Below are 14,252 nucleotides of genomic sequence, written 5' to 3'. Positions count from 1 at the left end.
ATCCTGCGGGAGCAGCCGCACAAGAATAGTGGGCGTTGACATCAAAGTTGTTATGCAATAGGTATCTGCCCCACACGTCTTTACACTGCAATGGGTCACTGACACTTTATTCTCCGCAGGTACACCCCTCTATACCGTTCGATGCCCCCGATGCAGGCATACGCGTTCCTTAGTCCCTTCCAGACATGCAAACGAGCATGTCGAAAGCGCTTGCCACGACTATAAGCAGCGCCAAAGTATATTTACGACATCATTCAACAACTCACGCGCAGCACACAGTGGTCCACATGCCTTCCGTGGCGTTTGGCGACCTCCATTCAGAGGCTGTAAACAGCATGGCGCATGCACGTAGGAGTAGTAGTAGAAGCTGGAAGCTAGATATGACATAGCAGGCTAATCAAGCGCCCGTCATATAAAGCCTCCTTTAGTTACCCGTTTCCATCTTCCTCAGACTCTATCGCCCACTTTCCCTCCTACCATTCCCCATGGATCCTGCAACATAAATGCAACAATCAGAAGTCAACATAAACGACATAGATGCAGAGGTATTCGTTTCGGGCAACACATCCTCCCGCCCATTCGATCACCAAGGGCACAAATACCGTATCGTCGCCTTTACAGATCCCCCGCCATTTCCTGAAGCAGCAATCCCCGAAATATGTAAGATCATGGAGTCATGCTCTAATCTCAGTAGCATTCGCGTTATGAGTTGCGTCCCCAATCCCCACAACGAGAAAACCTTCCACGCATATGTTATTGTGCCAGGAGAATTCCCATCAGAAAAGGGTTGGAAACTATTGGGCTGGATCTCGTCAAAGTCTGTCAGTGCTTTGTGCGTGGAAGCGGAAAATGATCTACCTCATCTTCCTCGGTTGAAAAATGAACTTGGGGGTAAGTGAAAAATCCCATTTATAGTGAATGTTGTCTGGCTATACTATTAGAGAGGCCTTTGCTTGCGGCTAGCTTAGGTGCACTGGCTGCCGTCATTACAGGGTTTTGCTGGCTCGCATCGGCTGGCTGAAACTGGTAGATTTTCGGCACGCGAAGAGTTCTATAGATTGAGAAATTCATTCCCTGTCTTACTAAGCCGATGCCCGACCCCGAGACGCCACAAGCCTTCCCCCAACCTTTGACCTCCGCCGCCCCTCGACCCTATATCGCGGCTCTCCAAATTCGGTGAAGGTTGCTGTGAGAAGGGTTCTTGGTGATACGCTGCATGCATGTCTATGTCGGCTGGAGGTTGAAGGATGTAAAAGTATGTACTAACGGGCTTTCCGCTGTTCTAGGAAGCATGTTTTCAATTGTTGATTTCGCGCAAGCCAAGCGACAAAGCAGCGGACCCGCTAATGACTTGAATTCCGAGAAATCGTATCAGGACGCCGAGTCAGTGAACCACATGCTCATGCCGCAACATCCAGCTTGCGATCGTCCAAGTTATCAACGCAGAAACCAGTTTCAGAAGGTGAGCATTAAATCGATGCTAGCCTATATACAATTGCTGACTGTCCCGGAGGAAGGTTTCAAAGCCTTGAGAATACCCTTCTCCAGCTTCGCCTCCAGCTCCACCCGAACCGTGAAACGGGACCGCACCCGGCGACCCATTTCAACCTGTAATAGTTTGGTAAACCTCCTTTAAAGATAACTCCTTCAAAGATAAACCCCCTTTAAAGGTAACCCTCCCTCAAAGACAACTAAACATGAATCTCCTACAACGCAACGCTAGGGACGAAGAGGATGCCCAAATTCCACCAACGGATGCTCCACCAAATAATGCTAGATCTACCATCGCTCCTTCATCACCGTACGGATTTCGACCACCTCTACCGACAGCCTGGCATGAAGACCATTTGCAATACCCACCATATTGAGAACCTCGCCCCTGTCTCAGAGTCAGAGCTTGATAAGTTTGTTGCAAGGAAAATGGAGCAATTGACACCATATAAAGTAGAGTGGAGCGCGATGAAGAAGGGTGGATATGAATGGGTTGGTCTACGCACCATCATCAGGGTCTTATCATACCATCTTGCAATGGTCTAGGTCGTCGAAAATATCCAAAATTGGTACTTGAGCCTCTTCATTTGAACTTACAGTCGCTTCCTCTTTCCCGACCCGCCCCATTCTGCCCATCCCCCCCTGGATAATATGTTCGTCGTTCTTGGGCCCCAACTGCTTCTGGCGTTTGGGGTTCCGCCATTCCAGGGGTATCGAGCGCTTCTGCAGTTTAGTGTTCTCGTCCTGTAATTGTAGGGGCCCTTCGTTTTGCGACATGTTTGCTTCGGCTTTCGTGCCCCGTTTGGAGCAAAGTTCTTTTCTAGCCCTCAGTTCCTCCAAGCGCTTCTGAAGTTCGGTGTTCTCGTCCTTCTGTGATTGCAGGCACTGCCTGGCTCGTAACAAGAAGGTGCCGGTATTTGTCTCCCATTCGGAGCAACGTTCTTTTGCAGCCCTTAGTTCCTGTTTCAGCTCTAGGTTCTCCTTTTCGAGATTGATATGTAAGGAGTCTTGTGGAGAGGCTGGATGCTGGAGATTCTGTTGGTTGTCGGGAGGTGAAATTACACCGAACCCGCATTCGCTGCCCACGACCTGCGCACCAGATGGTACGTGATTAGAGTCCTGGTGTCCGCATTTTCGGCACATCTTCGGTGGGAGATTCCTATAGAACCTTGTTTTCAAATAACGATCGCTGTCCGTTTCGAAGTTGGAACAAGGACAGAGGGAACATTTGCCTGGATTGTCGGGATAGCTTTCACAGGTAGACTGCGGAGCAATAATAGACGAATTTGATGACCTGCTATCATGGACACTGCAAAAACTGTATATTGAAGCGGCGGGAGGATCCAATGGTTGCGCCATGAAACTGGAACCTTGTGAGATGACTTGAGAAATTTGAATTTTGCTGTAAAGATGTTAGGGCGAGAAAACTAAAGCTTAGGATTTCATACTTGTCCTATTACCCCTATAGGTATCTTCACCTCCCTAATAGTTTGGTTATGCAAGTGGGAGAAACAGACTAGTAGAAAGACGCTAACGCAGAGAAAGTCAATAAAAGGGCCTTGTAGTGTAGGCAAAGAGAGGCGGGTAAAAGCTGCAGCCGTAAAGTAGGCGCAGAAGACATGCCCATGTAGTCAGGCGCAACCAGATATATCAACATGGTCGTTACTGTGCCGCAATTTGACGCCCTCCGTGCCGCGCATTGACTCCAAGTCTCGACTCTTCATTACCAGAAGCCAGATTCGACCCGACGACGCATCTGGTGCGACTGCTCACTTCTTCGCCACGGACGCTTGCCATGAATCGTATCAGGGTGGAGCTCGGCCGTATCGGAGTTCCAGCTCTCGATAATCGCCGTGAATCCAGACGTCATCCCAAGATTGTGCAGAAACGACTTTCAATGGCTTAATCCGTCAGCGTGTCTATGAACATCGGCCATTGAAACACCAGCCAATGGCTTGAAATATTCACAATCTAGGATATGTCCGAGCTCAGCTAAGTGTCACAATCTATGAGACTACACATATATGGGGCCAGAGGCCAGGAACAGAAGTCATTGCGTGCGTGGCGTAAGCAGAAGAAAGAGGGTGTGTGGTGGACTCGATGCAGAGCAACAGAAGGCAAACGTGCACAGTTCGCTCAATGCAGGAGCCGCAGGAAAATATGAGAAGCGGTGTAGGAAGGAGGCGCAGAATGAATGAAAGCTGCAGAGGAGCCTGCAGGCGACAAGCGGAGGAGCTGTGGTTGAAGGCAAACGTGTATCCTCAGCAAAGCCGGGCGTAACCAGCTCCATGTCACCATGTCGGTCCTCTCCGTGCCGCCTTCGGATCCCCTGGATCTATTGCGTTCAAGTCCTGGCTCTTTGACAACCTACCCGTCCCGGCATCCGATAATCACCAAGGGGAAGTGGCTGACGACCTTTCACGTCCATCTGGTGAAGGCTTGCCAACCTCTACTGCCCTAGCCAAGACTAATTGCACATCCTCGCCGAGTTCATGCAAGCCACTGCGCACAGACGATTCTATGCCCTCGAGGGCAGAATATCGTCTGTGCGCCAAATTGTCCTCCTCCAGGACCGGACTCCAGGTCAATGGACCCTCTTGCACCACTGCATTGCTTACCTGAGAGACAACACAAACTTTGCTGGAGAAGGGGGCGTCTTCGAGGCGCTGTTGAAGTTTGCACATCCTAGCATTTGCTCAAAAGCCTAGACCATGTGACTGCCCCACCACTGGGCTCCGATTTCCGGCTAGCATAGTTTCCGCGACTAAGCCACAGAGCCTCGTTGACTGTCAACTCTCATGCTTTCCTTTTTGACGCTCGGAGCACACCGCCGAAGGCAAGAGGTCATGTTTCCCGCTCCTCTCTGCCTGTAATGGGCATGAGGTCTTGTTTCTCGTGGTGCCCGGCAGGCCATTCAATTAGCCGATCACGGAAACATACGTCTTGCACCTCAGGGCCTCTGATGCTCTGCCTGCCGATGCTTTGAGCACATCGCTAGAGGCAAGCAGCCAGCCACACCTCCTTGTAGTACGATAGACATGTCTAAAGCGCTCTTTACGGCTACAAGTAACGCAAGAGGCAGCAGCGAGTCCCATCGGATGGGAGTTACGCGAATATGACGTCCAGGCTTCTGCGGCTTCAGAATCACATACTAACAAAAGCGAGGATAGAAATTCTGTTACGGTTATTGCTTGCTCATGCGACGCGTATGACCCCAGTCGGTCGGTCAACCAAGGGCCTTTGCCCACTAGCACCCGAAGTCTGTTTTGATATCATATAAGAGGCTGTCGGCATGACTCTATTGCAGTTCGAACCTCATCTCTTCGTTCGGGTTATCTCTTCAGATCATAACAAAACTTCAATAACATGAACATATTAAGTTTGCTGAACCCGGAGCCTGCAGAAGATCCACCGGGTGAACACGCGCACACAAACGACCGGCCGCGTACTGAGAATTACTTTGACTTTTTGACAGGCAACTACGCGTTACGATCCCCTCAAACAGGCCCAGTACCTCTGTCCCCAGCCCCAGTGACCTTCCAGCGTACCACGGCTAAGCGGTGGAAGGCTAAGCGGTGGACGACTAAAAACGACATAGAGTTGCTGAGGTTGGTCAATCTCTGCAAATCATGGCAGCAAATCGGAGATACACTAGAGCAGACGGCAGAAATATGTGGGGAAAGATATGCATATCTGTAAGTTCTTACGCGATAGTAGATCCTCCGACTTACCAAGTGAAAGGTTGTCGTCCTTGAGGCTCAAAGAAAACGAGCTGTTCCTACTAGTCAAGCAATCTAGCGAATCAGAGTTGAATTGGAGCGAGGCAGAAACTATAATACTACTGAAGTTTAGAAGAAGTGGAAATACGGATTACAGAAAGATAACCAAAACGCTTGAGGGGAAAACGGCTGAAGATTGTACAAAAAGATACGAGTCAATGTACGTTGACGATGTATAGCAGTCCTAAATTCTCTCCTAACATCTTATAGGATGGCGTTGCTTGAACGGGCGAAAGGAGGTGGCTGAAAGGAAGGAAGTTGGCGGCGAGGAAGCATAGGGACAAACTGTTACACGCCTGATTGCATTCGGGGTTCGGCTGTCTTTGCGTTAGGAGGTCGGGGGCTTCCCTCTAGCCCATCCATGGACTGTTGATTTAAAGGGCAACCTGTCGCTCAAGATAGTATCGCAAGATGGAGTCAACCAGACATCAGCATTATTGGCTTGGCATCTAGGCAGCCAGTGTCGGATTCATCGTCTGCCTAGTCTTGGCAACTGGGTGTCATGAGTCACAACAAGGCCGGTTGTCTGCTATCGTCCTCTCGGGATGGATTGAACTGTTGGCGTCCAGTACCCCGCTCGATAAGATAAAGCGCCACGGCGCCATATATAGTTGTTGAAGGCCAGGAGTATGCTCTACAGCTGAGAGCGGCCTCCGCGGAGCCATCAGACAACAGAAGGTTATAAACGCTTCGTAGTTGCACTTGGACGCAATATAGAGACTCCTCAATAGCCCCCGCTCCAAATCCACAACCAGTTCAGGCCCCGTGAACCGCTACTCCTGATAGAAACCAAGTTCCCGTCTCACCTCTGGATCTGCCGTGCCCGTAGCCGACTTCATTCTACCCCTCTGCACCTAAAGCCGAACGACACCATGGCTTGTGGATGCCAACGACGCATCGTCCGCAGGGTATATCAAAACTGTACCGAAACTCCGAAGCATGTGACCCAAGATGTCACACTTGTTCAATGTCAGAACCCTGGAGGCCCAAACTGCACGGCATACAAGGACGTACACCTCGGAAGCTCGACGGTTAGGGCACCCGGTCATATTTGCCCAAAGTGTTAGACAGGTCCGTACGGCGCATGTAATGAACCTTTCTGTGACACGCTGAGAACTTTAGGTCAAGCCGCCCTGACCATTGGGCAGTGCAACCGTATCCTTGGAAACGGTCTGGGTCTACTTGAGGGGACGGAAGTATGGAAGGCGTGGCGGTGGTGTGTCGCAAGATTGTGCGTGCACATGGACCGTGGATTCTCTTCAATATGCGCTCATTTATGATATAGCAGACTCTGGATTACTTTCGTTTGGCTAGGTGGGATGTGTGCCGTCAATGTGAACAATCCATGTCGTGAAGTTATGAATACAGATTTAAACACTTTGTTGTTTCGCTAGCCTTGAACGCTCAGACTGCCTGGGCACACGGCCCAAGTTATTAATCCAAGCCAATGGCCATGCGGGGTTCTTCCAATTCCTCAGCTCTTACAACTTACTATGGAGAACGATAAAGACCCAACTATTACTATTTACCAGCATTACTGTCCCCCAGGAGTGAAGCGAGTCCTTGCCTCGGGAAGCAGTGCATTCATCGGAGAGGTAGATGACTCCACCGTCTTCAAATATCCTCTTGCCCCTGGCGGAGACATGACCCGTCTCGAAGCAGAGAGGAACCTTCTTGAGATTATCGGGCGACATGAGCGGATCATAAGGCTCAAGAACTCCTCAAAGACAGGACTCTACCTAGAACGCGCCCTGAACGGAAACGTAGCGGACTATATGCTCGAGTCGGGCAAACCGCTCCCTTCGCTCAAGCAGCGGCTGGCCTGGTGCCGAGAGGCTGCCGAGGCAGTCGCGTGGATCCATGCGCGACGCGTTCTTCACTGCGACATCCAACCTACAAATCTACTTCTCGATGAGGGGCTTCACATCAAGCTTTCCGACTTCCAGGGGAAACAACTGTCGGAGAACGGCGAGGTGCTCCTTGACGGCTGGAGCGGCGAACCTTGCAGGTTCTACTGTCCACGAGACGATCCTTTCGATGCGGACGTCAAAACGGACCTCTTTGCGCTAGGGTGCACTATCTACTTCATTATGATGGGTCATGCTGTGTTCCCCGACATTATCGACGGCGAAGATGGATGGTATGAGAAGGTGGGAGACAGATTCGCGAACCGGCAGTTCCCCCAAGACCAACATGTTTGCAGCGCAGTCACCTTAAAGTGCTGGCAGAAGGAATATGGATCTGCTGAGGAAGTGGTTCGAGACATCGAGTCTCTCGAAAGTGGGTGACCTGAGGAGCCCCATTTCGAGACCCGGAGGCTATTTTTAGAGCAGTTTCAAAGCTAAGCCAGATCCAACCCTAAAAGGCTACATGCCAGCAACTACAAGTCACGAAACGGGTCTAGGATCAGCTCCCTTCATTCTTGTTACCTAGTTCATTGCATGTTTCATTATCCGATATCAATCAGGCGCATGTGCGGCAGCATATGTTTAGACTTGGTAGTGCGAGCAGAAGTGCTATGACGACAGAGTTTCCTTCGCCACACTCATTTGAGGCGCAGGGTCCTTCCTTCTAAGGAATAGCGTGTTATCTATGACTACAGTATCCCCCCCTGTACGGACTGGACACGACCGTGCGCAAAACAAGGGTTTTTGTATGTAAAATCCCTTGTTCTACGCACGATCGTGTCCAATCCGTACAGGGGGGGATACTGTATGCTCACACGTCATCTCAATCGGCCTCTCCCATCCATGGCTCGACTTTCAAAGACAAGCCATTGAGGCTGATCCCATCAAGGATGAACTCGATTCGTTTCGCGATACGTTGAAGTAGACATTGCCCGACGCAAATGCTCAAGGACGTCTGCTCTCTTTCGAGGGTCTCGCTGCTAATCTAGGTGAGGGTAGAATTCAACCATGTACGGCTTGGCTAACCAATGTGGTCGGACGAAGTCTATCCCTTAGACTTATAGGTATCCTACAGCTGCTCCCAGCTGCCTCTGCCTTATCCTTCAAACATAGCAAAAGCGTCGTTCCAACAGACACCATGGTCCTTCAACACGGACAGTTTCGCGGACACATCTGATCTGAGGCAGGACGCCGATCTAATTCCGAAGGGCGAGTTGGAGGGGAATCTTATCGTCGACCACCAACAGTACTTCAACTTATTTGTTGGCGGAGCACAGCTCGGTGAGATGGCCACAGCTGTGTTTGAGCGGTGCAAGGAAGTCGGAAACCCTCTATACACGGACTGCATTGGTTGGGCGAAGTGGCTAGAGGGTTGTGCGGAGCCCGACGTGCTGCGCTGGCTCCGTCACCACATCGATCAATTTCTCCAGTTCGCGAACGAACGAGGCTTCAAACCTCCAATGCGTCAGCGGTGCTTTGCCACACCGAACAAGCCTATCCCCGGATCTGTCAGCAAACGGAAGCTAGACATTGGCATCATCTATGGCCGGCGGAACGAGACGTTCGACGATGGTGCTCCCTGCGACGGTGCGACGTCCTCGTGTCTCAATATGCTCGGGAGATCTTTGCAGCGCAAGACACCCGACGATCTGTTACTGGTCTTACACTCTGCGGCATGCGGCTCTGGGCATTCGACCGGCTCGGAGCAATCGCCTCGAAAACATTCGACATACATGAGAATGCGCTGATGTTCATATCCGCAGTCTTGGGATATCTGTGTGCGGCTGCAAAGGACCTCGGATTTAATCCCACTACATGCGGAGAAATGGGCAGCAGATACATCGAAATCACGCGGAATGCACTACCAGAGCGATACCATCTCGATGGTGTTATAAAGCGACGGCGGTGTGCGGCAGGTCGAGCGACGCCCTGTTGGGAAGTCCACGGGGATAAATCGGGCCAGTCTTTAGTTGTCAAAGACTCTTGGGAGCATAAAGAGCGGCCGGAGGAGGGGCCTCTGCTCAAGAAGGTGACTGATGCGGGCGTGAGGAACGTGGCAGAGTATTACTATCACGAAACGATTCTGATGTCGAGGGACAGTTTTCTAGTGTCACGGCAGGCGCGGCGCTGCCTCAACGAAGCTCTTGCTATTCCTCATCCAGCATCATTCCTCATTTCCGTATGCTACAGAGTAGTAATATTCTACATTCTAACTTTTCTATACGGCTTCTAAGGAGCTATGGAATGAAAGGATACATTCAAGTATTTCCTAGATCGGACTGCAGGCGCAGTACAGACGCGCTGGCATATGCTGCAAGGGAAATGATCCTAGAATGCCCAGAAGATCCTGCCAGCCAGTAAAGACAACAACATCAGTAAGATAAGCATAGCATACAAGGCTGTGCTTGCCGGTGAAAGGCTGGAAGGCGGCTTGAACCCGCAGCATAAAGCCGGCCCAGCCACAGATCGGAACCACGTCCGATTTCGCGGGGTATGGATGGAAAAGGTAGAGGGTGCAAAGAGTGAAGGTGAGGAACAGAAGGCTGAGGCTAAAATTGGTGAGGTCGGCCAATAATCGCAGGCTTTTGATTTCGGTACACGTGACTTCATGGGTCAAGCTTCGAGGCTTCCCGGCGAACGAAGCGCAGCTACTTGCCACTCTCCTCGTTTCCACCCTAGCTCCTCGCAATTCTCCCCACGAGCGCGACAAGCTGCCGGCATCGTTAGGGACGGCATGCGCCGCCGTGGAAGCCCGCCGTCATGCAACGCTAGCACGACAAGCCGGTCTAGAAGCACAGCCGCTTCGAGCGGCGCATCAAAACAGCCGTCGGCAAAGCCTCCTCTTGTGGCGTGCCTTCAGGGCGATGGCAGAGGGAGACGGCCCTGTTGTTGAGTAAGTCCCGTGCGCTGCAACGCTGTCCTGACCTTTTGCAATGTCCAGAGCCGCATGATGAAGCCAGTGACAGATTGTCAGGTGTCTTGCACTGCAAAGATCTTCCAAGCATATCAAAACAGATCAAACCAGGTGCTGCTGTGGTTATCTTCTCGCGGGTTACGCGCTCGCCTGGGACGAGGATCTTAGGATGACGGTGACGCCTTCTCCATGGAATCTCGGCGCGTGCTCTCTTGCATCGCTCAAACACTGCGCCTCAGCATCCTCCAGCCAGACACGTCCAACACCGCTCTCGTCGCGCCTAACACTACTTTTGTCGCCAGCCTGTATAGTTCTCGCTCGCCAGCGCGCCACATACAAGGACATGCGAAGCATTGAATTGTGTTATTGTTATCTAAGCTCTTTGCGCCTGCAACTCGCCACTATCTATTTCGTGAATGTGTCCCTAATTAATAGCCTTCTCTCTACATGGAAGAGGTTGACAGAGGGGACAACTTAATCTTGCACGCAATCTAGACGTCCAACGCAATACAGCTCGTAGGACGGAAAACTAAGGTGCTTTTTAAGGCTTCTCGCGTGAATCTCCTTCCAGCAAGACCAATTACGCCAGTATAGCCTTCTAAGCCTATGGAGGATTCCGGTATATTTAGCATTTCGGATCTATATGTTTTCCAGACGTCAATCCGACCTAGGAAGTCTCCTGAGAGATTGAGTGTAATGACGAAGGTGAAGTTGTACATTCCTATTAAGTAGAGATCTGGAATTATTATTCTACGGATAGCACTCGTCAATTCCAGGAAAGAGGAAACTTGAATTTCCACCAGGCTTCGCTTTCTTTTCGTCTCGTGATATATGAATCATACACCTGCTTCACATGCGGCGCATGAAACTGGCAGCGTTCTAAAAACTGTCTGCCTTTCCTGTTTCTGGCCTCTTGAAAACCATAGATGCAGCTGCCGCTTATGGGTTTGAATGGATCGTAGTCTGTCGCAATCTTACACTTGGATTCTAGGTGTGAAAGCATGGTCGGTGTGAGGACCAATTCGTAGTATCCAATTTGCAGGCGTATAATACTTGGAATTTCGGATATTGAAGGTCCACCCGCAAGTATTTTTTCGAAGCCCGTGTTAATCTTCACCCAACAGAGCGTGAGGTCTTCGTCTGTCCGTAAGGTTCCCGTGTGTATAGTATTTTGCAGTTGCTTCTAGGTGGCTCAAGTCTATTAGTTTGCACTCAGTGATAAGAAACAGGAACTAACCTCTATACTGCGGACTCCAAGTCCTGTTTTGAATTTGTACGTTCCTAGGGCGGACTGAATACGAACGGAAGTTAGTGATGTTCTATGCTGCTGGAGCGCTCATACCATGATTTTTAAGTCAAGCCTCAATGTTGAACACGTATCGATCGTTCGGGACTTAATATAACGGTGTTTCAGGAGCAGGATGCTTCTCTTTCTGGGTATATATTGGAGGATAGTGGGCGGCGGCACAATCCGCCGCGAGGGGGGAGAGGAATGTCTCGAGAAAGATCGGTGTGATACTGGCAAGTGGCGAGGGTGGGACTCACTTTGATGGGTAATGCTGTGTTTCTAAAGCCCCTGTCCCCAAGCACCACCAGCTTGCACTCTTTCTCCGCCTATTTGTCAGCAGGCTTCTTGCTTCAAAGTATCTCGGATTAGTAGCATGGCTTTAACTGCTGGACTCGTGCCAAGTACTTTACAAGGGGGAGCATCCGATTGGTCCTATTCTATTTAAAGCATCGCAAAAACCCCCACAGAGAAATAGTAGTAATGTGGCTTGCGCTAATTCCCTTGATGGAGGTCAGGGTGAGCGGTAGATTACCCGTCGGACCAGTTTTAGCCGGCCGCATAGTCCTTCGATGTTGGAAAGCTTTAAGTCTTCAATAACGACACCGAAAATGCCCCCAAGTTCCCTCTGCTGTAACGTAGGTGATCAGGTTATTACGTTTAACCTAGTTATTACGTTTTTAAGCCTTACGTGTTTTTTTCGCGTGCACTAGCTATATGTAGTTTAGCGCGCCGCGAACTAAGGTTCTGCCGGCCTATAAACATTAACTCCATAAAAATATATATTGCTGCTGGTTTTAAATAATTTAAAACTAACTACTAATATACCTTGCTAGCCTTAGGCGCCTGGCTTTAGGGAGCGCCTGCAGCAGGCTATTATTGCCTAGCGCAACGGGCTATACAGATCGCATGCGGACTACGTAAAATCCTATAATATTAACCTAAATATATTTTAGAATTGCCTTTCTAGAAAAACAAAATTTTATAAAATTATATATACTAATTAATATAGAATCTTTCTAGCAGGTAAGGCTTTAATTATTTAATATTATATATACCTTATAGAGGCTAGATTCCTATATAGGTACTAAGTTATCCGCGTAATAGTAATAACAGTACTATATTAAAAGACCGGACTACTTCCTTAATATATACACCTTAATCCTTTTAGCTAGCAATAGATATATTAATTCCTTATATATTATTATTATTATTAGGCTCTATTAGGCCGATTTAGCTCCCGTTAGGGTTTATACGGCAGTGCTATCTAGGTTTTATTTATAAGGGGAAACCGTTCGCTCTATAGTAGTTAGGTAAAAACCTTATTTTCTATAGTATATAACGCCTTACGTTCCTTTTATTTCTACGCGGCTATAGAAAACGCGTGGTAGCTCTATAAGTATTACTATAGATTAAGCTATTTTAATATATTTTCTAGGATTAATCTAGTGTCTATAGGCCCTAGGTTCCAGGGTTATCCCTTATACTGTTGGGGTGCAACGCTAAGCTGTACTATATACTAATACTATGCCTAGATATTTGTAAGGCATTAATAAAATATGTAAAAAAACGAATTAGCTAGCTATTTACACTAAATTAATGTTATAAAATGCCTAGAATATCTAACAACATCGACTTTATTAAGAAAAGTAATTTACGCACTAAAAATTCGAAAAATCCACCTCTAGAACTATAGCCCTTACCTATATTTACTCCTTTTCTAATAGTTAACTATTAGGACCCCGGAGAAGCCTATCTGCCTCCCAGTCTTAACAGGCACGGCCCCCTACGCCTTTTCAGGCTATTCTTTACTAATAAAATAGTTAATAAAATAGTAGAGTAGATAAACCAGTATATAGAGGCTTACCTAACACCGGACAAGCGTATACTAAAGGGAAGGCCTAGGAAGTAGCAGCTTATATATAGAAAGGAGCTGTATATATATTTTAGCGTAGTTATTTATATAGGAATTACGGTGGAATCTATAGTAGAGAACTACTAGGGCTTCTAGGCCCGTGGAGCGGATTATAAAGTATTAGACTATATATTAAAAAACTATTTTAAGCAGCTAAATTGCTATATTTAATACTTCTCTATACCTAAGAATAGCTTTTATATAATATTTAACCGCGTAGATAAGCTTTTAGAGCACCTACGCGTACGCTGCCGTATATACTAGAACCCTAGGCCTTACCTAGCTATTAATAAAACTATTTAGCGCTTTATAGGCAGGGCCCCTAAAATTATTAATATACTATTAAAGCTAACGCCTAAGGGCTTTAAAATCTGGGTTCTAGCTAACTATAGCTATATTCTAAATTGGCTATAGCATGCTAAGGGCGATAAGAAAGGCCTAGTAGACCTAAATAAGTCCTTTTTTAATAAGGGCTTTATAAAAACCTAAGCTATTATACTTAACCTTTTTATACAGTATAATCCGGTTACTAATAAGGTCCTCTACCCCCTTTATAAGCACGTGGTTTAGCTAGATAATTTCTTTAGCTTAGTAAAGCTCTTTAAAAGGCTCCGAGGCCTAGGAATTAGGGCAGCTAGCACTGTGCGAACAACACGAACACAGCGTAAGAAGCTAGGCGACAAGGCTATAGATATTAAGAAGGCTGTTAAGGAGAATATATAAGGTTATATATAAGAATAGATAGCGCGCAAAAAGAAGGTGCCTGCAGAGCCCTTTTTAGCATCGCTAACGTATTCCACAAGCGAGCCGTCCACCCAAGCGAGCCGTCCACTTCATCACAAAAACGCGACGCGTCAACTTCCAACCACCATGCGTCGACAACACAACGTGCAATCAATACAAAATGAAGGTCGAATATGCATGGCTATCGCAGCAATCAATCAGCAGCAATTTAAAAGCG

At 48.3% G+C, this 14,252-nt stretch overlaps 6 protein-coding genes across 6 annotated transcripts; 3 read left to right on the top strand and 3 right to left on the bottom strand.

The window, feature by feature from the left end:
* Positions 1-1,681: 1,681 nt before the first annotated feature.
* On the bottom strand, positions 1,682-2,634 carry BDZ99DRAFT_482395 (uncharacterized protein; the record flags this gene model as incomplete). The annotated part of the gene is made up of 2 exons (XM_033722481.1): positions 1,682-1,879; positions 2,089-2,634. 2 exons carry the CDS (start codon positions 2,632-2,634, stop codon positions 1,682-1,684), a joined length of 744 nt encoding a protein of 247 aa, XP_033570145.1.
* A 2,448-nt stretch (positions 2,635-5,082) lies between these two features.
* Positions 5,083-5,606, top strand: BDZ99DRAFT_468517 (uncharacterized protein). Its single transcript, XM_033721267.1, has one exon. It carries the CDS (start codon positions 5,177-5,179, stop codon positions 5,447-5,449), a length of 273 nt encoding a protein of 90 aa, XP_033570144.1. The 5' UTR covers positions 5,083-5,176; the 3' UTR covers positions 5,450-5,606.
* A 1,109-nt stretch (positions 5,607-6,715) lies between these two features.
* On the top strand, positions 6,716-7,857 carry BDZ99DRAFT_468514 (kinase-like protein). Its single transcript, XM_033721266.1, has one exon. The coding sequence runs from the start codon at positions 6,764-6,766 to the stop codon at positions 7,556-7,558; it is 795 nt and encodes a 264-aa protein (XP_033570143.1). The 5' UTR covers positions 6,716-6,763; the 3' UTR covers positions 7,559-7,857.
* A 920-nt stretch (positions 7,858-8,777) lies between these two features.
* BDZ99DRAFT_400139 (uncharacterized protein) lies at positions 8,778-9,410 on the top strand (the record flags this gene model as incomplete). The annotated part of the gene is made up of 1 exon (XM_033716166.1): positions 8,778-9,410. A coding segment is annotated over one exon (633 nt), but the record flags the coding sequence as incomplete, so codon positions are not given.
* Positions 9,411-9,458: 48 nt separating this feature from the next.
* Positions 9,459-9,987, bottom strand: BDZ99DRAFT_175902 (uncharacterized protein). Its single transcript, XM_033713008.1, has one exon. The coding sequence runs from the start codon at positions 9,785-9,787 to the stop codon at positions 9,506-9,508; it is 282 nt and encodes a 93-aa protein (XP_033570141.1). The 5' UTR covers positions 9,788-9,987; the 3' UTR covers positions 9,459-9,505.
* Positions 9,988-10,814: 827 nt separating this feature from the next.
* Positions 10,815-11,533, bottom strand: BDZ99DRAFT_468512 (uncharacterized protein). The gene is made up of 3 exons (XM_033721265.1): positions 11,434-11,533; positions 11,329-11,382; positions 10,815-11,274 (listed from the first exon to the last, which is right to left on the bottom strand). The coding sequence occupies exons 1-3, from the start codon at positions 11,434-11,436 to the stop codon at positions 10,858-10,860; spliced, it is 474 nt and encodes a 157-aa protein (XP_033570140.1). The 5' UTR covers positions 11,437-11,533; the 3' UTR covers positions 10,815-10,857.
* Between the last annotated feature and the right edge of the window lie 2,719 nt (positions 11,534-14,252).

The sequence above is a fragment of the Mytilinidion resinicola genome (genome assembly GCF_010093595.1).
Source record: "Mytilinidion resinicola strain CBS 304.34 unplaced genomic scaffold BDZ99scaffold_28, whole genome shotgun sequence".
NCBI classification, from domain to species: domain Eukaryota; kingdom Fungi; phylum Ascomycota; class Dothideomycetes; order Mytilinidiales; family Mytilinidiaceae; genus Mytilinidion; species Mytilinidion resinicola.
Note: the sequence above shows the minus strand (reverse complement) of the source record. Positions and strands in the feature narration are given on the sequence as shown.

Bases quoted from the DNA above. Each gene is read 5' to 3' on its own strand.
- BDZ99DRAFT_468517 (XM_033721267.1), top strand. From the start codon at position 5,177: ATGCATATCTGTAAGTTCTTACGCGATAGTAGATCCTCCGACTTACCA.
- BDZ99DRAFT_468514 (XM_033721266.1), top strand. From the start codon at position 6,764: ATGGAGAACGATAAAGACCCAACTATTACTATTTACCAGCATTACTGT.
- BDZ99DRAFT_175902 (XM_033713008.1), bottom strand. From the start codon at position 9,787: ATGAAGTCACGTGTACCGAAATCAAAAGCCTGCGATTATTGGCCGACC.
- BDZ99DRAFT_468512 (XM_033721265.1), bottom strand. The intron at 11,275-11,328 runs GTTAGTTCCTGT...TGAGCCACCTAG, and splicing joins TTGGAGTCCGCAGTATAGAG to AAGCAACTGCAAAATACTAT.